General features: G+C 44.9%; 1 protein-coding gene across 2 annotated transcripts in view; it reads right to left on the bottom strand.

The window, feature by feature from the left end:
* Positions 1-23513, bottom strand: part of LOC106578335 (calpain-15) — a 77087-nt gene that overhangs the window by 30114 nt on the left and 23460 nt on the right. For both annotated transcript variants that reach the window (XM_082965572.1, XM_045701996.2), the window contains exons 2-3: positions 13077-14754; positions 2713-2921 (exon numbers count right to left, since the gene is read on the bottom strand). In XM_082965572.1, the coding sequence (XP_082821698.1) occupies positions 2713-2921; positions 13077-14732 (1865 nt within the window). In that variant the 5' untranslated portion in view covers positions 14733-14754. The remainder of the gene's footprint in view (positions 1-2712; positions 2922-13076; positions 14755-23513) is intronic.

The following is a 23513-nucleotide window of genomic DNA, read 5'->3' as shown; positions in this document are numbered from 1 at the left end:
GAAGTGCTTTGAAAGGCTGGTAATGGCTCACATCAACACCATTATCCCAGAAACCCTAGACCCACTCCAATTTGCATACCGCCCAAACAGATCCACAGATGATGCAATCTCTATTGCACTCCACACTGCCCTTTCCCACCTATTTGAGAATGCTATTCATTGACTACAGCTCAGCGTTCAACACCATAGTACCCTCAAAGCTCATCACTAAGCTAAGGATCATGGGACTAAACGCCTCCCTCTGCAACTGGATCCTGGACTTCCTGACGGGCAGCCCCCAGGTGGTGAGGGTAGGTAGCAACACATCTGCCACGCTGATCCTCAACACTGGAGCCCCCAAGGAGTGAGTGCTCAGTCCCCTCCTGTACTCCCTGTTCACCCACGACTGTATGGCCAGGCACGACTCCAACACCATCATTAAGTTTGCAGACGACACAACAGTGGTAGGCCTGATCACAGACAACGACGAGACAAGCCTATAGGGAGGTCAGAGACCTGGCCATGAGGTGCCAGAATAACAACCTATCCCTCAACGTAACCAAGACTAAGGAGATGATTGTGGACTACAGGAAAAGGAGGCCCGAGCATGCCCCCCATTCTCATCGACGGGGCTGTAGTGGAGCAGGTTGAGAGCTTCAGGTTCCTTGGTGTCCACATCACCAACAAACTAGAATGGTCCAAACACACCAAGACAGTCGTGAAGAGGGCACGACAAAGCCTATTCCCCCTCAGGAAACTAAAAATATTTGGCATGGGTCCTGAGATCCTCAAAAGGTTCTACAGCTGCAACATCGAGAGCATCCTGACTGGTTGCATCACTGCCTGGTACGGCAATTGCTCGGCCTCCGACCACAAGGTACTACAGAGGGTAGTGCGTACGGCCCAGTACATCACTGGGGCAAAGCTGCCTGCCATCCAGGACTTCTACACCAGGCGGTGTCAGAGGAAGGCCCTAAAAATTGTCAAAGACCGCAGCCACCCCAGTCATAGACTGTTCTCTCTACTAACGCATGGCAAGCGGTACCGGAGTGCCAAGTCTCAGACAAAAAGGCTTCTCAACAGTTTTAACCCCCAAGTCATAAGACTACTGAATAGGTAATCAAATGGCTACCCGGACTATCTGCATTGTGTACCCCCCCCCAATCCCTGTTTTACGCTGCTGCTACTCTCTGTTTATCATATATGCATAGTCACTTTAACTATACATTAATGTACATACTACCTCAATTGGCCCGACCAACCAGTGCTCCCGCATATTGGCTAACTTGTCTATCAGCATTGTGTCCCGCCACCCACCACTCCCTCTTTTACGTTACTGCTACTCTCTGTTTATCATATATGCATAGTCACTTTAACCATATCTACATGTACATACTACCTCAATCAGCCCGATTAACCTGTGTCTGTATGTAGCGTCGCTACTTTTATAGCCGCGCTACTGTATATGGCTTTGCTGCTGTTATTTTTCACTGTCTTTTTACTGTTGCTTTTATTTCTTTACTTACCTATTGTTTATCTAATACCTTTTTTGCACTATTGGTTAGAGCCTGTAAGTAAGCATTTCACTGTAAGGTCTACACATGTTGTATTCGGCGCACGTAACAAATACACTTTGATTTGATATTGATGTGTTTTTTTTTGCATTGGCTGCGTCTCAATCCACCACATCCGCCAATATAGCCCCCTTTTGCATATGCGGTGAAAGGTGGCAGAGCTAGAGGGATGTTTGTCAGACAATGACACATCCCGAAATTCGGTCTTCTCACAAAAATGTCTGTAGCGTCCGAATGGTTTGGCCTACAAACTATTGTGACCACTCTCACTGAGACTCTCATGAACACAATGGTTTTGCTCTCCGTTTTTCACTAGGACACACACAAGACTCATCTGAAGGTCCCTGGTACCAATTTTTTTAAATTATGAAAGTATTTATGGAGATAGTCAGTGCCTAAAATAAGGGGATAAATACATGTAAAACAAACAAAGAAAACTGTTTCCTGACCTTTCTTATACTGTATCTCAGATATAGTGCAGACACTTCAGAACAAACTTCCCTTAGATTTTTTTGGAGACTGTGTTATTCAATGCATTTCTATTGGCTAATAGCCATAAAGCCAAATTCAATGTTTCATCCCCAAAAAATACCTTAGGGTCTTAAAATGTTTAATCAAATGATCCTTGGTATGCCCATCTTAAAACAATTCCCCACCCGGCTTAGACTCTAGAGGGTTAAACTCCCCCTTTCCCTCTCCCTCTTTACCTCTCTCTCCCCCCCTCCCACTTTCTCCCTTCTCTATCTGCTTTAGGCCCAGAGAGTACATCTATAGTCACTGCTCAATGATAAACTACACGGGCCACCAATGTGCTTGTTCATTCTTGCTGTTATTCCACCTTACCCTTAAGACAAGCGATGAGAGATCACCTCTCATATGCAGAGTGGAGTTGGTTTATTAATTCAGAAACACATTAGGAATAGTTCAGGGAGGACGGAGACAACACTGTGTCTAAGAAGCACAGCAGGCACACTGAACACGCATGCCACGTGGATACACTTCTACACACAAGCCACAGACACACAAGCATGAACACACGCTGCTTAAGGTAGGTTGTACACGGTTTGGTACCCACACAGACACATGCACGCGGATGCACGCACACATAGCTGAGCTACAGATACTACGACACTGCACACGTTCAGTGACGACAACTCACCAACAGTTTCCCAGCAGGCCTTGCAGGATGTCCGAAGGCCGCGGGGTGCGGAAGACGGACCATTTGACGCCCCGGTCCTTGAAGTTGTTGCAGTTGATCTCGTGGGGGCGGAGCCATTTTTTGATTCGCTGCTGGACGCTGTCACCCTCGGGGAAGCCCACGGAACACGGGCCTGGGGGGAAGCTGTCGTCCACGAAGTTCACCACGTTCTAAAAGAACGAGAGATATAAAACTCTGAGACAGAGGATTCATAACAGTCCAGCTGAGAAACACTCAAAGATCAGTCGTGTCTGATGAAGTAAGTTACTGCCCTGGCATGAAACATTTGCTTGGAGAGGAGAAGGCTGAACAAGTGTAACATCAAGACTAGTCGAGACAAGACTAAGTCACCACACTGAGAGAAAACGTGTATGTTGGCTGCACTCTGGAAATCCCACAATATATTGGAAATACAACACGTCAAATAGCCTAAATATGACACTATCAGGGATCTAAGGTTAGGCCTATAAGCCATTGCATACCCTAGCCTACAGTTTTCTGTCTGATGTCTGTGTTAAACGAATGATGATTCATTTGGAGCCCTGCAGGCCACTGTAGGAGTCACGGGATGCTGAGACAAGCACAAGGACAACCACCGGCACTGAGTGTTCATGTGGCTAAAGGAGCCTCCCCCTGCTGCTTACACATAAAGATGCACACGCAGCATGAAATGTGCTGTGCTAACATATATCAAAACGCATCTCCCGCGATCAAGAAGACGGCACACTGAATTACACCGTGACGCTTCTAAACACAGACTCGCGCACCCCGTGAAGAACTTTCAAGCGCTCACTCAGGCTAAACATTACTTCGCTGAAACACACAAAAATGTCTACTTCAACATAAACGTAAGTGATCCCTGTTCAACAGAACAGTTTGCATTTAGGCTAACTGACCTACAGTACACACCCTATGTGTCACACTATGTCACTGCCAAAACCCTGCTCGACAAACCTGAGAGCACACATACAAAGACTAGTCTATCCTATTTCCTCTGCTCACTGGTGGCAGCAGTTGGATCCCGCATCCTAAACCAGTGGAAAGTACTGTAAGCACCCCGGCGTCGCACAGTCGGTGGAGGAAAATTCATTCGTCACCCTACACAAAAGCCACTTCTGTCGCCCTCGACACTGTGCCAGACATCGGCAGCAGCACTTTGGCCCCTGTCCCCATTTCCCATCATGCTCCAGCAGATTTAGCCCCCCCCCCGGGGGCTGTCAGTGACTCACTGGCTCAGTGGCTCTGTAGTTCAGAGGTATACACCGCCCTGTTTGTTGTTGGGCTTAGCCAGCAACCGATAAAGTTTTCTTTGCTTCACAGCAGTTGAGAGAGCTTTCAGCTTTGACCCTACAGACCTGCAAATAGAGAGGCCTTTTTTACTTTAGTTCCAAAAACCACTCGCCGACAGCTCAGGACCTCACAGAGACGGTAGGGTATAAGAAATTGGATAAACATGTATGAGGAGCGTGTCCACTTTCTGCACATGTCGAAATCAAAGGTAAATGAGGACGAAGCACATGAGTCATCATGACCCGTGTAAAAATAGGACAGACTGCCACAGCAAGCCAGACAGACAAGACACAAACAGTCACATGCAGCGTTAGAGTCCCTTCACCTATTCTCGCCAGGTCAAGCTGTCTGAGGCCTGTTGTGAGGGCGAAAGCGTAACACAGTGCTGGTCTGACTGACTGACTGTTTCCGATGGAACTGTGTTGGGTAATTCTCAAGGCTGGGCCAATGCATGAGAGCACTCACTGTTCATGGCTAGACTTTTCCGGCTAACAAAACAAACAGCACTCCAGCTGTCTGAGTCTCTATAGAAACCTGAATCAATACTGGGACGTTTGAATGCAGAGAAGGAGTGACTGGCACTCACTGCAACCCAGTTCGACGCTACAGCCAACCTATTGATCATGGTAACAGTAGTGATGGATGGCTATTGAGCCGATGTGACAGTGGCACACCGCCATCACATAAAAAGAGCACCGATAACGGCGTCACTTACAGTGGCTTATTGTAAAACACGAGCCGCTATGACCAGTTAAATCGTGTGGCGGTTGAAATTTGTCCAAGTGGAAAGTGGTGGTTTGCCTTGTCGCTGTTGCTTTCAGTTCAAATTCACATGTAGGCCTACTGTGTGAATTGTGCTGTTATACAGCCTGGGCTAATGGAAAATAGAAGGGACAAGAGGAACATATGATGTTGTCAACAGGAAACAATTCCTATGTTCAGTTTACTCTGCATGCTCCAATGGTTTTTGGTGGTAGCCGAGAAACAATGTTTTCACCATACAGGGCTTTACAGGTTAGAAAGAATGCCAACCTGCATCAGTGTCGTTCCCCTGTATTAAATCGTACAGGGGATGGGCACACTTGTGGCTATTTCTTTATTGCTTAAAACCTCAAGTAGTAGGCCATGGAGGGATATTGTCTATGTGGATTGTTGCCTTAGTTTAAGGACAATCTATCTAAATACCATCTTTGCTGCACTCTCATATAGCTTCCGTTCTTGATCTCCTTGTCTGTGACTGAAATGGCTAGATAGGAGATATGCCTCCACAACATTGTATTCATCTAAGCTCTCTTATCTTTGACCAAGAAGGACACAAGACCACATCAGGAAATCCAAGACGAACAGTTACATTGTGTATCTATAGAGTGGCTTTGGAGTGGTCTGTGGCGCTCTGTGCATGCCAACTCTGAGTGTTAGCCCTATCGCTTATATACCGGAGGAAATATTTTATCATCTTATGTTAGGCTGAGGCAGTCATGAGGCACCCTAGGGGAGATAGATGCACTGCATGGGGGGACAGAGTGTGCTTAGCCGACGTCACCCTGCATCAACTGGGATGTGCCGCTCGATGCTCTCGCTGATTACATTCGCTTTAGGGATGTGGATAATTGCTGTTACTCTACTCCCCCATTTCTAAAAATAGAATGGCCCGTGTTCACCTGTGTGCACATGGGTAGTGCCACAGCCACAGAGAAAAGGGGGGGGTGTTATGGTGCACGGGGGGATAGAAGTGAGAGGAAGAAGAGGAGGGTTATGATATTGGGAGTGAGGGATGAGAAAGAACATATGAAGGAATATAGTTGAAGTCGGAAGTTTACACACACCTTAGCCAAATACATTTAAACTCAGTTTTTCACAATTCCTGACATTTAATCCTAGTAAAAATTCCCTGTCTTAGGTCAGTTAGGATCACCACTTTATTTTAAGAATGTGAAATGTCAGAATAATAGTAGAGAGAATGATTAATTTCAGTTTTTATTTCTTTCATCACATTCCCAGTGGGTCAGAAGTTTACATACACTCAATTAGTATTTGGTAGCATTGCCTTTAAATTGTTTAACTTGGGTCAAACATTTCGGGTAGACTTCCACAAGCTTTTCACAATAAGTTGGGTGAATTTTGGCCCGTTCCTCCTGACAGAGCTGGTGTAACTGAGTCAGGTTTGTAGGCCTCCTTGCTCGCACACACTTTTTCAGTTCTGCCCACAAATTTTCTATAGGATTGAGGTCAGGGCTTTGTGATGGCCAATCCAATACCTTGACTTTGTTGTTCTTGTGCCATTTGTTGTGCCATTTTGCCACAGCTTTGGAAGTATGCTTGGGGTCATTGTCCATTTGGAAGACCCATTTGCAACCAAGCTTTAACTTCCTGACGGATGTCCACATCATTTTCCCTCCTCATGGTGCCATGTATTTTGTGAAGTGCACCAGTCCCTCCTGCAGCAAAGCACCCTCACAACATGATGATGCCACCCCTGTGCTTCCTCCGATCCAACAGATCCCAGAATTGCTCAATGTGATTGAGATCCTGGCTCTTCGCTGGCCATGGCAGAACACTGACATTCCTGTCTTCTCTGTAACGCACATCATTGAGATTGCCTGCAATGACAACAAGCTCAGTCCGATGATGCTGTGACACACCGGCCCAGACCATGACGAACCCTCCACCTCAGAATCGATCCCACTCCAGAGTACAGGCCTCGGTGTAACGCTCATTCCTTCGACGATAAACGCGAATCCGACCATCACCCCTGGTGAGAAAAAACTGTGACTCGTCAGTGAAGAGCACTTTTTGCCAGTCCTGTCTGGTCCAGCGACGGTGGGTTTGTGCCCAGAGGCGACGTTGTTGCCGGTGATGTCTGGTGAGGACCTGCCTTACAACAGGCCAACAAGCCCTCAGTCCAGCCTCTCTCAGCCTATTGTGGACAGTCTGAGCACTGATGGAGGGATTGTGCATTCCTGGTCTAACTCGGGCAGTTGTTGTTGACACCCTGTACCTGTCCTGCTGGTGTGATGTTCGGATGTACCGATCCTGTGCAGGTGTTGTTACACGTGTTCTGCCACTGCGAGGATGATCAGCTGTTCGTCCTGTCTCCCTGTAGCGCTGTCTTAGGCGTCTCACAGTACGGACATTGCAATTTATTGCCCTGGCTACATCTGCAGTCCTCATGCCTCCTTGCAGCATGCCTAAGGCACGTTCACGCAGATGAGCAGGGACCCTGGGCATCTTTCTTTTGGTGTTTTTCAGAGTCAGTAGAAAGGCCACTTTAGTGTCCTAAGTTTTCATAAATGTGACCTTAATTTCCTAATGTCTGTAAGCGGTTAGTGTCTTAACGACTGTTCCACAGGTGCATGTTCATTAATTGTTTATGGTTCATTGAACAAGCATGGGCAACAGTTACAATGAAAATCTGTGGTTATTTGCATTTTTGCAAAATGCAAAAATGCAGAATTATCTTTGAAAGACAGTTTACATCCTGATATTACCGGGTTCTGACCACTAGATGGGGCTGTTCCTGCTATTAGGTCTTTTTCTTTTTAAATGATCCTCCCCTCCCCTCAATTTTCGAGGGATAGTTCACCCAAATTACATAATGCCAAATTGGTTTCCTTAGCCTGTAAGCAGTTTATGGACCAGGTATGACAGCAACCCATCCAAAGATGGAACCTATATTAGTATTTTTACGCTTCACATCCAAATCATCGATAAGTAACAATACTTTTTTTTTAGATACTTTAGGAAAGTAAAGTCACACACCCCCCCCCCCCCAAAAAAAAAAAAGTATATATTGTATGGGACAATATACAAAAGTTTGAGAAAGATCATTTGAAAAATACAATTTTATTGAGTAAATGTATTTATTGGTTGCAATGAATTGAAGGTTATTTATTGATTTGAAAATTAAGTTTGTGTCATTAGATTTGGCGTGTGGTTGCGAGAAATTATAGGAAAAAATTTAAATAATAATAATAATAAAATAAAATCGGGTGCCCAGAAATTAAGGAGGAAAAAAATGGGGTGCCCACTGAAAAAGTTCCAATACCACTCCTTTAGGACGGTTTGGACATGAAGTGTCAAAATGCTAATATAGGTTCCATTGACTGCTAAAACGTTTGTAATTGAAAAAGTGGACAACAAAACCAAAGCATGGATTGCTGTCATACCTTGTTCATAGACTGCTTAAGCCAATATGATATTTTGTTTTTGATTATTTAAAATAAATCACAAAATTGCAGGAACACCACGATCTAGTGGTCAGACAGAGAATAGATACTATATACTTGTTGTTGGGGTGGGTTTGGCGTGGGGTGTGGGGGTCCGTGAGTCGCTTTTTACCATTTCTTTGGATTCCTCATGTCCAACTTATTGTAAAAAAAAAAATTGGGCCAAATTATATGTTAGGCACTATATTTATTGAAAATTATGAATCCTATACATTTAAAAAAATGTCTGCAATCAATTACACTGAACATAAATATAAATGCAACATGCAACAATTTCAATGACTTTACTGAGTTACAGTTCATATAAGGATATCAGTCAATTGAAAAAAATCATTAGGCCCTAATCTATGAATTTCACATGACTGGGAATACAGATATGCATCTGTTGGTCACAGATCAATCAATCAAATGTATTTATAAAGCCCTTCTTACATCAGTTGATATTACAAAGTGCTGTACAGAAACCCAGCCTAAAACCCCAAACAGCAAGCAATGCAGGTGTAGAAGCATGGTGGCTATGGAAAAACTCCCTAGAACGATACTAGGGGCATGGAAGTTGCTGGATATTCGCGGGAACTGGTACACGCTGCTGTATATGTTGATCCAGATAATCTGGTGAGTATGCAGGCCATGGAAGAACTGGGACATTTTCAGTTTCCAGGAAGTGTGTACAGCTCCTTGTGACATGGAGCCGTGTATTATCATGCTGAAACATGAGGTGATGGTGGCAGATGAATGGCACAACAATGTGCCTCAGGATCTTGTCACGGTATCTCTGTGCATTCAAATTGTCATTGATAAAATGCAATTGTGTTCGTCGTCCGTAGCTTATGCCTGCTCATACCATAACCCCACTGCCACAATGGGGCACTCTGTTCACATCGTTGACATCAGCAAACCACTCGCCCACACGACGCCATACGTCTGTCATCTTCCTGGTAAAGTTGTAACCGGGATTCATCCGTGAAGAGCAAACTCCTCCAGTGTACCAGTGGCCATCAAAGGTGAGCTTTTGCCCACTGAAGTAGGTTACAAAGCCGAACTGCAGTCAGGTCAAGACCCTGGTGAGGACAGTGACCACACAGATGAGCTTCCTTGAGACGGTTTCTGACAGTTTGTGTAGAAATTATTTGATTGTGCAAACCAACAGTTTCATTAGCTGTCCGGGTGACTGGTCTCAGACGATTCCACAGGTGGAGGTCCTGGGATGACGTGGTTACATGTGGTCTGCGGGTGTGAGTCCAGTTGGAGGCACTGCCACATTCTCTAAAACGACGTTGGAGGTGGGTTATGGTAGAGAAATTAAAATTAAAATCTCTGGCAATAGCTCTGGTGGACATTCCTGCAGTCAGAATGCCAATTGCACACTCCCTCAAAACTTGAGACATCTGTGGCATTGTGTTGTGTTATAAAACTGCACATCTTAGAGTTGCCTTTTATTGTCCCCAGCACAAGGTGCACCTGTGCAATGACCATGCTGTTTAATCAGCTTCTTGATATGCCACACCTGTCAGATGGATGGATTATCTTGGCAAAGGAGAAATGCTCACTAACAGGGATGTAAACAAATTTGTGCACAACATTTGAGAAAAATTTGCTTTTTGTGGTTATGGAACATTTCTGGTATCTTTTATTTCAGCTCATGAAACATGAGACCAACACTTTACATGTTGCATTTATACTAAATGACCCAACGAGTCGTTTTGGGTCAGTGCTCATGCATAAGCACTTTGATTGGTCAGATTTAGTCACACCAGATACTGACTGGTTCTCTGATCCACACCCCTACCTTTATTAAAAAAATGTTACCCCCTTTTTCTCCCAATTTCGATCATCTCATCTCTGCAACTCCCCAACAGGCTCGGGAGAGGCGAAGGTCGAGTAATGTGTCGTGCGAAACATGACCCGCCAAACCAGGCTGCTTAACACCCACCCACTTAACTCGGAAGCCAGCTGCACCAATGTGTCGGAGGAAACACCATTCAACTGACGATCGCAGTCAGCCTGCGGGCACCCGGCCCGCCACAAGGAGTCGCTAGAGCACGATGAGCCAAGTAAAGCCCCCCGGCCAAACCCTCCCCTAAGCCGGACGACACTGGGCCAATTGTGCGCAGCCCTAAGGGACTCACGGTCGGTTGTGACACAGCCTGGGATCGAACCCGGGTTTGTAATGACGCCTCAAGCACCGCAATGTAGTGCCTTAGACCGCTGCGCCACCTGGGAGGCCTCCCCCTACGTTTTTTTAAAGGTATCTGTGACCAACAGATGCATATCTGTTTTCCCAGTCATGTGAATTCTATAGTTTTGGGCCTAATGAATTGATTTCAATTGACTGATTTCCTCATATAATTCAGTAAAATCATTGATATTGTTGCATGTTCTGTTTATATTTTTGTTCAGTATTGTTAGGTTCTAAATAACAGAGTAAGACATTTGACAGACACTATAAAAGCTCCAACCAAGTTCATTCACCCAAAGGATCAAACAGCTGAACAGACAAAGAACATATTCACACACGCACTGATATTTAAACCTTTCTCATATGCTGAGCCCCTCCTTACACATCTGAACAGCCAATACCCCTCTGTTGCTATCCAGAAGATTAGTGATATATGTTCTTCCTCACTTCTGCCCAAATTCCTCACTCCTCCCCAACTCACGGCTGTCATGGTTACTTGTATCAGACTGTGTCTCTTCTCCTCTCATAGGATCCCTGATGGCTAACAATAACATATCCTGACATAATGTAAATGTTATACATTAACCTTTCTCCATAATTTCATGATTTCAAAGGTTAAGAAATCAGAACCCCTCAGTTTATTTAACGAGTGGAGGGGAAAAGGGACGTCATTCTACATTAGGTATTTTAATCTGGAGATTAGGTTGTAATTAGGTTTTCTCCATTAAGAAAATACCTTGATTAATTTATGTTGACCCCTTGATAAACGGTCAACCCTCCTGTAATAGTTAATTAAACATGTTATATCAAAGTTTAGTTAGATACATTGAAATTGAAATGCAATTGTACTGACCAAGGTTGACTTGCATGCCACCATCTCACCATTATAGAAACCTAATTTCGTGGTTTCAATTTATCACCTCTTAATTAAAAACAAATTATGATTCATGTTTCCTTGTGTGAATTGAAGACTGAAACCGACTGGTAGTGTCTATGTGACAGAAAGTAGAGTCAGAGAGACATAAAGTCTTATGCGGATCAGAAAGTGTACCAGGGGCAGCATGGTGTAATAGGTTGAAGTTGCTCCTAGATGCTGACCTAGAGGAAACTTCACCCTAGCACAGGGTAGGAAGTTAGGACAGTGTAGGTAAGTGCTACTCTAACTTAGGTCAACATCAGTAACAGGACACAGATGAAGTCTGACTAAATTAGGCTAAATGGGCTTACATTTGGGTAGCTCACTTAAACACCAGCCTGGACGTGATCGACAGATCTTTATGGGCTTTATAACCCCCTCATCTCAATGTTATGTTGTTGCAGCAGTAGCCTATATGCACTTATTGCAACAATAAATATGATACACACAGACTCTGGGCTTGCTAGTAACTTCCTCATCGACAAACAGAACACCTTCCCTTCGGGGGATTTTTAGGACAAACAACTAATAATTGGAATCCATTATGAGACGAGCAAGCTCATCTGACTTGGAGCTTTTTTCTGGTTTCGGAATTACTTCCCTCTGACGGGAGGGATTACTTGGGATAAACAGAGACCCCAGTTCCCCCTTAGAAATGTACTAACGAGCAGAGGAGCGCAAACAGAAGCAACAACAACATCAGCCTAGTAGGGTCTCTTGGTAGCATCTTTAAAAATGAGGCTGATCGCAGTAGCGGGTTAATCGCTGGAAGCATGGTAAAGAAGCCGGGGTATTAGAAAGCAGTATTTTTCTGCCATTGTAATCCTTAGGCGAGCCGCCTAAGCGTTTTTTCGGGTCGCCTAAGTTAAAAATAAATGATGATTCATGTCTCATTGTGTGAACTAAAGACTGAAAACGACTGGTAGTTTTTATTTTCTGTATGGAAAAATGCTTTCAGTGTAAACTTAAATGAGTAAAAACAGAAATAAAGTATGTAGAAAAGATAATGGACCTATATATTTTGTAATAATATAACCTTTGAGAACTAACAATCACCATAATAAAAGCAAAACACTTAGGGATAATTGAAAATGCCAAAAACAATTAATTTAGTAGTATTCATTTTGTTATTATGTTTGAGCAAAAGAACACAGCATTATCCATGGAAAAATGCAAATAATAATTGCAGGAAACCATCTTTAAAACTGCGAAATTCTCTGTACTTGTACATCAACCTGCCTCACGCTCACAGAAAAAGGAGATAGCTCACAGTGCAGGAGCCTGTTCCAGCTCGCACAAGCCAAGGCTCGTTCCTTAATTACTGTCACGCCCACCACCTAAGCCCCTTTTCCATCCAGAGAAAACCCTGTACTGTGCTGTATGGCATTTCAGTGTTGCAGTGTGACGCATGTAAAATAACCCTAATGGATTCACTCTTCATGGCACAATGAAATATGCTGTTTGGGTACCTTGTTGACTATTCATCTCCATTGAAAGAGATGCTGACGTGTCAGTGGTGAGCTCTTAAGAAACAAAATGGCTACCAGGCACCACCCAGCAGGAAAAAAATTGTGTTCTGTACATGGAAACTGATTTAAGTTGCTAGCATATTATGTCAGTTGTCTTGACCCATGCTCTTTATTAAGAAAACTATTAGCTGTTGAAAATCATAAACACAATCAATTTCCCAAAGTCATGTTTCCAGATGGCTTACCTCTCGACAGAAGGTAGTGATGTTCTCCCAGAGTTCCTTGGCTTCGCCCTCGTCGTTGCGCCGCCTCGCCTCCACATGCATGCTCTCCCTCCTCTTAAGCGGCTTGGCCACCTTGCGCAGTGTCAGGTACTGCTGAGGTGTGTGGCATGCTGCGCAGTTCTTCGACTTGATGTCGTTGAGTAGCGTACACGCCGGACAGGCCCACTGCTTCTCCTGCAGCAGTGTGCACGAGGAAGAGAAGGACGAGGATGAGGAGGAGGAGGTGTTGGTGGCCGAGGGCGAGGGGTAGACCCGGGCCTGTTTTCTGGCTTTGTGTCCAGAAGATAATGTGGAGGAGGCTGAGGAGCAGTAGCAGGGGCCGGGGAGCCTGCAGTGCAGGCAGCAGTGAGAACTAGGCTCTTGGAAGCCGTGCGGCTTGGAGGAGCAGCAGGCCGAGCACTTGGTCATCCCGGTGGGGTTGCGTAGGGTACACTTGGAGCAGGCCCAGGTGCTGGAGTCCGGACTGGAGGGGTTTGCTGGTGTGAAGCGCACCAAATCGCAGCCCACCAGGTCGATGAGGTCGGTGCCGGCCCGCGACGAGTGGCATGCCTCACACTTGGACGAGTCGCTCAGGTTGGGCAGGGAGCATCCATGGCACTTCCAGGTGGGTGGCGATGTGACGGGGGTGTGGGAGGTGTGATAAGGAAGGGGGTGGGTGCCGTCCTCTTCCTCCAGGATGCTGTGGCGCTTGCTGGGGAAGGAGGGCTCTTGGGGCTGGGCGTGCTTGGGCTTGGCAGGGCAGAGGGCAGGGCAGTGCTGGGGCAGCACGCAGGCCGTGGAGGGAGAAGTTGGGCTTGGGGCATTGGGGTTAGGGTTGGGCGGACGCCCCGGTGGGGGCACCTCTCTCCTGCTGCGGGGCACCGGGTTGTTCTGCAGAGAAGAGAAGGGCATGAAAGGCGAGGAGCGTGGCGGTGGGGGCAAGTGGCTGTGGGGGGGCTCCTGGGGTTCGCAGGGGGCGGCAGCAGTGGGTGAGTCATCCGTCAAGTCAATGAGGAGCGGGGGGGCAGGGGCCACGTGGACGGGAAACCCTAGCACGGGTGTGCGCACTTCGGGCACCACCAACGCCTCAGGGGGGATCTTGGGCAGCGACAGTTTCCTTGGTCCCCCGCAGGCCGAACACGACAGTGCAACAGGAGTATTATGAAGTGTGCATCGCGGGCACGCCCAGCCCAAGTGGTGGTGTTGCTGCCCCTCGGGTCCACCCGGGCCACTCAGGCCCCCCACCTCCCCGTTGCTCTCTGACCTCCTCAGTGCCTCCTCCTTGGACGGCTGCTGCCCGCGTGGCTCCAGGAGAACCGTGGGAGTCATGACAGGCGTGGGAGTCTCCGGCGGCACGAGGCCATTGGCGATGGTGGCCATGGTTGTGGTCGGCGTGGGGGTGCTTGGCGAGGGTCCAAAGCCACAGATGGTGCAGGCGCCGGAGCCCTGGGGGTTGTTGAGGGTGCAGCGGGGGCAGGCCCAGCGTTGCTGCTCTTCGGTGCTGCTCAGCCTCAGGATCTGGTTTAGGTCAGGCTTCTGGCGAGGTGCCTCACAGATGGAGCAGCGCGGAGCCGCCCCTGCGTTCAGGAAGGTGCATCGGCCGCAAGACCATTCGCTGCCTTGCACCGCCGCCGCCATGGAGCCCGGGGAGTGAGAGTGGCTGTATGAAGGTGGGGGGGGGGGAGATATAAGGAGCAGACAGTAAAAAGAAGATTTGAGATAAGTAGTAGAAAAAAAGAAGAGAGAGTAAAGAGAGAATGATGGAAAGAGAGAGAGAGAGCGAGAGAGATAAAGAGGGGAAGAGAGAGGAGACAGAGATTAGCCAGTGCAGTGGAATCAAATCTCCCCCTGGGGGCATTGAGGGCAGTAAATCCATACACAATGCCCCTGTGATGAAAGGAACCAGACAGACAGAGACAGCAGAAGAAGCTGCTGCTTCTATTGCAGGAGAATACAGAGTGAATCCTCTCACAACCATATACAACCCTCTCACAACCATCCACCTGACTGACACTTATTGGAATGGTGAAACACCGGGACCATCTAATCTAACAACTTCTATCGTCCTCCCTCTGGCAAATTCTAATGGAGAAGACAGAAGGGGAGGGCCAAATAGAGTGAGTTAGAATCAAAGCACTACATTTATTTAAATAGGCACTGACTGTTGTGTTTTCATCTTGGATTGGGGCTTTGGCCTTGCTGGTGTGTTTAGGCCATTTCTAGAATGGAATTCTAGAACTAGAATAACTAGCATGTGTTCTAACTAGGATGTGTTCCAACTAGGAATAGGAAGTGTGTGTTCCAACTAGGAATAGGAAGTGTGTGTTCCAACTAGGAATAGGAAGTGTGTGTTCCAACTAGGAAGAGGATGTGTGTGTTCCAACTAGGAAGAGGATGTGTGTGTTCCAACTAGGAACAGGATGGGTGTGTTCCAACTAGGAACAGGATGGGTGTGTTCCAACTAGGAACAGGATGTGTGTGTTCCAACTAGGAACAGGATGTGTGTGTTCCAACTAGGAACAGGATGTTTGTGTTCCAACTAGGAACAGGATGTGTGTGTTCCAACTAGGAACAGGATGTGTGTGTTCCAACTAGGAACAGGATGTGTGTGTTCCAACTAGGAACAGGATGTGTGTGTTCCAACTAGGAACAGGATGTGTGTTCCAACTAGGAACAGGATGTTTGTGTTCCAACTAGGAACAGGATGTGTGTTCCAACTAGGAACAGGATGTGTGCGTTCCAACTAGGAACAGGATGTGTGCGTTCCAACTAGGAACAGGATGTGTGTGTTCCAACTAGGAATAGGATGTGTGTGTTCCAACTAGGAATAGGATGTGTGTGTTCCAACTAGGAACAGGATGTGTGTTCCAACTGAAAACAAATCAAGCTAGGATGTGTTTTTAACTAGGATTTGTTCTAACTAGATGTGTTCATACGGCCCATCCACGGGGACTGGCACGGTTGACCAACTCCAGAGTGTGCCAGGCTGATGGAGGCGAGGGATCGGGATGCCCCTGGGGACACTCGACACGGGGTGTTGTTCAAGCGGAGCCCATAAATGTCATCGTCAATCAAAGCACTCATGTGTGAACACAGACATGGGGAGAGAAATGGATCAGGTGCTAAGAGCTAGCACCACTAGCACCGACTCCGGCACTCACTAGCCAGGGTACATCTGTCACTATTAATAATAGAGCGTTATACAATTTCAATGTGTGTTACAGTGGTGCTACACAGTAGGAAATACATCCATCTCGGTCTTTGTCCGTGTAAAAGTGTAGTAGAATTGACTGGATTCTACATTCTTTCGCAATTCTGATGAAATGTAGCCTAGTTTTAAGAGTGGTGGTAGACAGAGTATGTCCATTCAGTTCATTGTAAAGGCATATGAAGCAGAACTGACTGTAGACTACATCCAAAGAGGTGTGTATCTCCCTTTTAATATGATTCTGTGCACTCTTTTGAAAAGCATTGTGAGTCTATATTCCTTATGCCTTGTACTGTGTGCTTTTATGTAGTACGGGGAATATGAGAAGCCTTCTCTCTAAGATTGACGGCGATTGGACTGGCCCGGGTAAGTCCCACTGCTCCACTACAGCTCCACTGGAGCACCATGTGTCCTGGCCAGCTAATTGCCCTTAGTTCAACTCCATTAAACCCTTTCAGGCAAGAGCACAGCTACAACCGAAGAGGTCCTTTAATAGACCAAGACATATCTCTCTGCTCCTGTTCTACCCATGGGTCCCAGAGGTGGAGAGAAGGGTCACTTTGAGCTGCGGAGGAGGTGAGAGAGGAGGAGTGACAAGAGGGAGGAGTGCAAATGTTGCTGTAGTGCTATGTATGTGTGTGTGAGATTGAGAGAGAAAGAGAGCGATACAGCAGGTAGAGAAAAGAGTCAATAATGAGCTACTGTCGCCTACCATTGAACATCTGACTGACATGTTGTGATACCACCGCCTGACTAAACGCCTGCATGACGCCTACATCGTATCCTGTCGCCTACCATTTAATGTCAGACTGACATGTCGTGATACCAACACCTGCATCTTACAAAATAGCATTAAGCTACACTACCTGTCAAAAGTTTTAGAACACCTACTCATTCAAGGGTTTTTCTTTATTTTTACTATTTTCTACATTGTAGAATAATAGCGAAGACATCAAAACTATGAAATAACACATATGGAATCATGTAGTAAACCAAAAAGTGTTAAACAAATAAAAATATATTTTATATTTAAGATTCTTCAAATAGCCAACCTTTGCCTTAATGACAGCTTTGCACACTCTTGGCATTCTCTCAACCAGCTTCATGAGGAAGTCACATGGAATGCATTTCAATCAACAGGTGTGCCTTGTTAAAAGTTAATTGGTGGAATTTCATTCCTTCTTAATGCGTTTGAGCCAATCAGTTGTGTCGTGACAAGGTAGGGGTGGTATATAGAAGACAAAAGTCCATCAAAAATTTAAAACATTAAGGTCAGTCAATCTGGAACATTTCAATAACTTTGAAAGTTTCTTCAAGTGCAGTCGCAAAAAAAAACATCAAGCGCTATGATGAAACTGGCTCTCATGAGGACCCCCACAGGCAAGGAAGACCCATGGTTACCTCTGCTGCAGAGGATAAGTTCATTAGAGTTAACTGCACCTCAGATTGCAGCCCAAATAAATTCTTCACAGAGTTCAAGTAACAGACACATCTCAACATCAACTGTTCAGAGGAGACTGTGTGAAATCAGACCTTCATGGTCAAATTGCTGCAAAGAAACCACTAGTAAAGGACACCAATAAGAAGAGACTTGCTTGGGTCAAGAAACACGAGCAATGGACATTAGACCGGTGGAAATCTGTAATTTGGTCTGATGAGTCCAAATGTGCAATTTTTGGTTCCAATCGCTGTGTCTTTGTGAGATGCAGAGCAGGTGAACGGATGATCTCTGCATGTGTGGTTCCCACCGTGAAGCATGGAGGAGGAGGTGTGATGGTGCTTTGCTGGTGACACTGTCTATCATTTATTTAGAATCTAAGGCACACTTAGCCAACACGGCTACTACAGCATTCTGCAGCGATAGGCCATCACATCTGGTTTGAGCTTAGTTGGACTATAATTTGTTTTTCAACAGGACAATGACCCAAAACACACTTCCGGGCTGTGTAAGGGCTATTTAACCAAGGAGAGTGATGGAGTGCTGTATCAGATGACCTGTCCTCCACAATCACCCAACCTAAACCCAACTGAGATGTTTTGTAATGAGTTGGAGCACAGAGTGAAAGAAAAGCAGCCAACAAGTGCTTAGCATATGTGGGAACTCCGTCAAGAATGCTGGAAAAGCATTCCTTATGAAGCTGGTTGAGAGAATGCCAAGAGTGTGCAAAGCTGTCAATACAAAGGTTGGCTACTTTGAAGAATCTCAAATATATTTTGATTTGTTTAACCCTTTGGTTACTACATGATTCCATGTGTTATTTCATAGTTTTGATGTCTTCACACAAAACCCTTGAATGAGTAGGTGTGTCCAAACCTTTGACTGGTACTGTATATATATATATATATATATATATATATATATATATATATATAGTGAGGGAATTGTGAGTGATCAGCCGGATGAAGTGGTCCGACTGCACCCTCCCCTGGATGTGGGCCGCAGTACAGCCACTACTGATGAGCTCACCTAAGGCCAATTGACTGATTATTGTTTGTGCCTGACTGAGGGGGGAGAGTGAGACTATTCCTATGAGCCGGAGACTATTCCTTCTTTTTGTTGAAGTAACGTCTCTGCATTTCATTTCGTGCTGTCCCGCTTAGGATTTTGTCAGTGAATAGGTACAGCCTTTCACAATATATACATACACAGTCGTGGCCAAAAATATTGGCAACCTTGCACTTTTTTCAAGTAACTCACAATTTTCCATAAAAAGTTGAAATTGAACAAAGTATTGTCTCCACAATTCTTTATTTCACAGAACCTTTGTTTTTGATTCAGAAGTTAATATATCCATTTAAATCATAAAATAAACAAGTGGCATTGACACCCTAGACTTAATAGCAGCACAGCACAGCACAGCCTTAGTAGAACAGCCTTTGGTCAAAATAACTGCAACCAAGGGCTTCATATAACCATCAATGAGCTTCCTGCACCTCTGTACTGGCAGTTTGGCTTACTCCTCTTGTGCAAACTGCTCCAGTTCTCCCAGATTAGAAGGGTGCTTTTTTGCTGACCACTTCTGGGTGTGTTGGGGTTACTGTCCTGCTGGAAGAGAGACCCAGCTTTCTGACACTGGGTATGACATTGCGCTCCAAAATACCTTGGTATTCTCCTGATTTCATGATGTCATGCACATGTTCAAGGCACCCAGGGGCAGCAAAGCAACCCCAAAACATAGAAATGGTGTACTTTACCAAAAAGCTCTAATTTGGTCTTATCTGTCCACAGGACATTTTCCCAGAAGGATTTTGGCATGTTCAAGTGTGTTTTGGCAAATTGCAGTCGGGCTTTATGTCTTTCTCTCAGCAGTGGGGTCCTCCTGGGTCTCCTACCATATAACCCCCTTTCATTGAGTTGGCAATGGATGGTGCGAGTTGAAACTGTAGTACCTTGTGTCTGAAGGTCAGGTTGAATCTGTGTGGCAGTTGACCGAGGTGCTCTCTCCACCACTCAAACAATCCTTCGCTGCAATATTCCATCAAGTTTCCTCTTGTGGCCACGTCCAGTGAGGTTGGCTACAGTGGCATGAGCCTTACATTTCTTGATAACATTACGTACGGTGGAAACAGGAACATCAAGGTCTCTGGAGATGGACTTGTAGCCTTGAGATTGTCCATGCTTGGCTACAATCTTGTGTCTAACATCCTCAGATAATTCTCTGGTTCTTTCTTTTGTCCATGCTCATTGTGGTACAAACAGTGCCACAAAACAGGAGAATGAGTCCTTTTCTCTATTTAAACTGGTTGAATATGTGATGTTTATACTGCAGGCACCTTCAACTCACCACAGGTGAGTTCAATTCCAAAGTAAATGAGAATCACCTGCTTGAAATCTAGTTATTTCTAAATACTTCTAGATGGTGCAAATAATATTGTCTGGGCCATTTTTGGATTTCTTTGTGGAATTAACTAAGATTTAGTAAAATTATTCAGACACTGAAAACATACATATGTGGACACCAAAATTTCAACAGTTTTCTGGAAGAAATGCTGCATTATTTGAACAAAGTGCAAGGGTGCGTGAGTGTGTGTGTATGTGTGTGTGTATATATACACTATACACACACACACACACACACACACACACACACACACACACTGAACAAAAATATAAATGCAACAGGCAACAATTTTTATATAGTTCATATAAGGAAAATCAGTAAATTAAAATGAATTCATTAGGCCCTAATCTATGAATTTTACATGACTGGGAATACAGATATTCATCTGTTGGTCACTGATACCTTAAAAATAAAAAGGTATGAGTGTGGATCAGAAAACCAGTCAGTATCTGGTGTGACCCCCATTTGCCTCATGCAGCGCAACACATCTCCTTCGCATAGAGTTGATCAGGCTGTTGATTGTGGCCTGTAGAATGTTGTCCCACTTCTTCAATGGCTGTGCGAAGTTGCTGGATATTGGCGGGAACTGGAACACGCTTTCGTCCAAGTGGATCCAGAGCATCCCAAACATGTTCAATGGGTGTCAAGTCTGGTGAGTATGCAGGCTATGGAAGAACTGGGAAATTTTCAACTTACAGGAATTATGTACAGATCCTTCCAACATGGGGCAGTGCATTACCATGCTGAAACATGAGGTGATGGTGACAGATGAATGGAATGACAATCGGCCTCTCATCTTGTCACGGTATATCTGTGCATTAAAATCGACAAAATGCAATTGTGTTCATTGTCTGTAGCTTATGCATGTCCATACCATAAGCATACTGCCACAATGGGGCACTCTGTTCAAAATGTTGACATCGGCAAACCGCTCACCCACACAACGCCATACACGCGGTCTGCCATCTGCCAGTACAGTTAAAACCGGGATTCATCCTTGAAGAGCACACTTCTCCAGCATGCCAGTGGCCATCAAAGGTGAGCCTTTGCCCATTAAGTCAGTTACAACACCGAACTGCATTCAGGTCAAGACCCTTTTGAGGATGACGAGCACGCAGATGAGCTTCTCTGAGAAATGATTCGGTTGCACAACCCACAGTTTCATCAGCTGTCCGGGTGGCTGTCTGGGTGGCTGATCCTGCAGGTGAAGAAGTCGGATGTGGAGGTCTTGGGCTGGCAGGGTTACACGTGGTCTGCGATTGTGAGGCCAGTTGGACATGCTACCAAATTCTCTAAAACGACGTTGGAGGTGGCATATGGTAGATATAAATACTAAATTCTCTGGCAACAGCTCTGCAGTCAGCATGCCAATTGCACGCTCCCTCAACTTGAGACATCTGTGGCATTGCGTTGTGTGACAAAGGTGCACTTGTGACTCGAATCAGGAAACTAGGCGTATGTCGCAAGTCACGACTTCACAGGAGAGCTGTTTGAACATAAAACTTTTTTTTTTAATCAAAATGCATTTTTTGGGCATAAATGCCTTCTCGAACATGTGAACTTTCATGTGCCTTAATAACAAACTTGTATGCCCTCTGTAAACACAAATACAATTGTTAAATTACGAGCAACTGAAAAAAGTTTGCTTTTCTAGTTGGAGCCTAATGTTAGGCATTGTTGGAACTTTGTTCATTGTTAACGTAGCTAACGTGAGCTGGCTGGCTCATTAGCTAACATTACATGACATGTGTACAACACCAGTTGAATATGGTAAGTGTCAGTAAACGTCTGCAAAAAAGCGTAATGAAATTGTTGCCAGCAGAGCTGTTTAGGCTGTTTTCATGTTATCCATAGGTAAACAAATCATCGGCCAGAGCATCAGGTGTGCGCTCCGAGTGTGAAACGAGATGGGTGGGGCTAAAGCTTAAGAGAGTGTGAACGATGCTGAATGGGTGTAGATAAAGAAGAGCTCTTCACTAGCTACCAAAACATTCAAATGCAATTCTCTCAAAAGCGAGTTTACAAGTTGATCAACTTTCAAAGCAGATTTACTTTCCCATTGATCCTCAAATGTAGTGTATGATATGCCATTTCGTAGCTCCGAGTCTCTACTTTTATCCAGTGTAGAAAAAACATTTTGCTATATAAGACCTAATCCAGGTGGTGAGTCACATTTTAGACTGGCCTTTTATTGTCCACAGCACAAGGTGCACCTGTGTAATGAGTATGCTGTTTAATCAGCTTCTTGATATGCCACACATGTCAGGTGGATGGATTATCTTGGCGAAAGGAGAAATGCTCAATAACAGGGATGTACAGAAATTTGTGCACAACATTTGAGAGAAATTTGTGAGTATGAAACATTCTAGGATCTTTTATTTCAGTTTACAGCCTAAATATAATCTGTCAGTCAGAGAGAGGCGCTGCTGTCAAACATCTGAAAAAGTTTGTGGCACCGGTGTAAAATTTTGTATAGAACCCTGGTGTGTCTCTGTGTGTGATCGTGGCCATGTGAGTGTACCCACTAGTAGCCCAGGGTAGTGAGAGGGAAAGGAAGTCCCATTGCTTTCAGAAGCCATTAGTGATAAACTCTCCAACTGGGAATGGACTTAGCTACTGTCCAGTAGTTAACACTCCAACACTAACACAGAGAAGTTAGGAAAAAGCTACCCTTAGAGAAGAGTAACAGAGAGCCTGGTTAAGAAACCTCAAAACACTAACAATCAGGCAGTAAGTACTTGAACATTCACAGTATTCATCTTTCAAACGCATAAAATGAATCAGAAATAAGTATCCATTACTAAAAAACAAGAGGTCTGGGGATTAGGTCCATCTCTAAAACCACTTTGCTAACTCATAGTCCAACTCCAACGAAGACAGAAACTGTGATCAGGGCACTTCTCCCTAAAACAATGACAGCAGAAACTGTCCTCACACGACCCTACCGTTACACTTGCAATTTGAAGTGAAGTGCATTTCCCACGGTACTCTGCTGTTCACTCAATTCTCTATGGCTTAGTGGAGCAGCCCACTGCTAGGGAGAAAGACCATGTTCACACACACACACAGTCAAAAGGGTACATCTATTTGATTTCAATCAATTTCGACAGCACACCTTTTGATTTGAACAAAACCGTCCATACATATTTGCTTATTGTATAAGTGCTCAGAAATTGACTTTTTTTTTTATTGAATGCCAAAACATTCAAGAGATAAAGGCAGTGCCTACCACTCAGATTTTCTACCAATCAAAATATTTTGGTTGCATTAATTAATTAATTAATTAATTGATTACACAACAACAACAAAAAATTGATAATGTATTCTAAAACAAGGAATGTATTACTATTAAGATGCAATGTGGTATAT

The sequence above is a fragment of the Salmo salar genome, chromosome 19, assembly GCF_965601325.2.
Source record: "Salmo salar chromosome 19, fSalSal1, whole genome shotgun sequence".
Taxonomy (NCBI): domain Eukaryota; kingdom Metazoa; phylum Chordata; class Actinopteri; order Salmoniformes; family Salmonidae; genus Salmo; species Salmo salar.
This window is presented reverse-complemented; position numbering and strand designations above follow the sequence as displayed.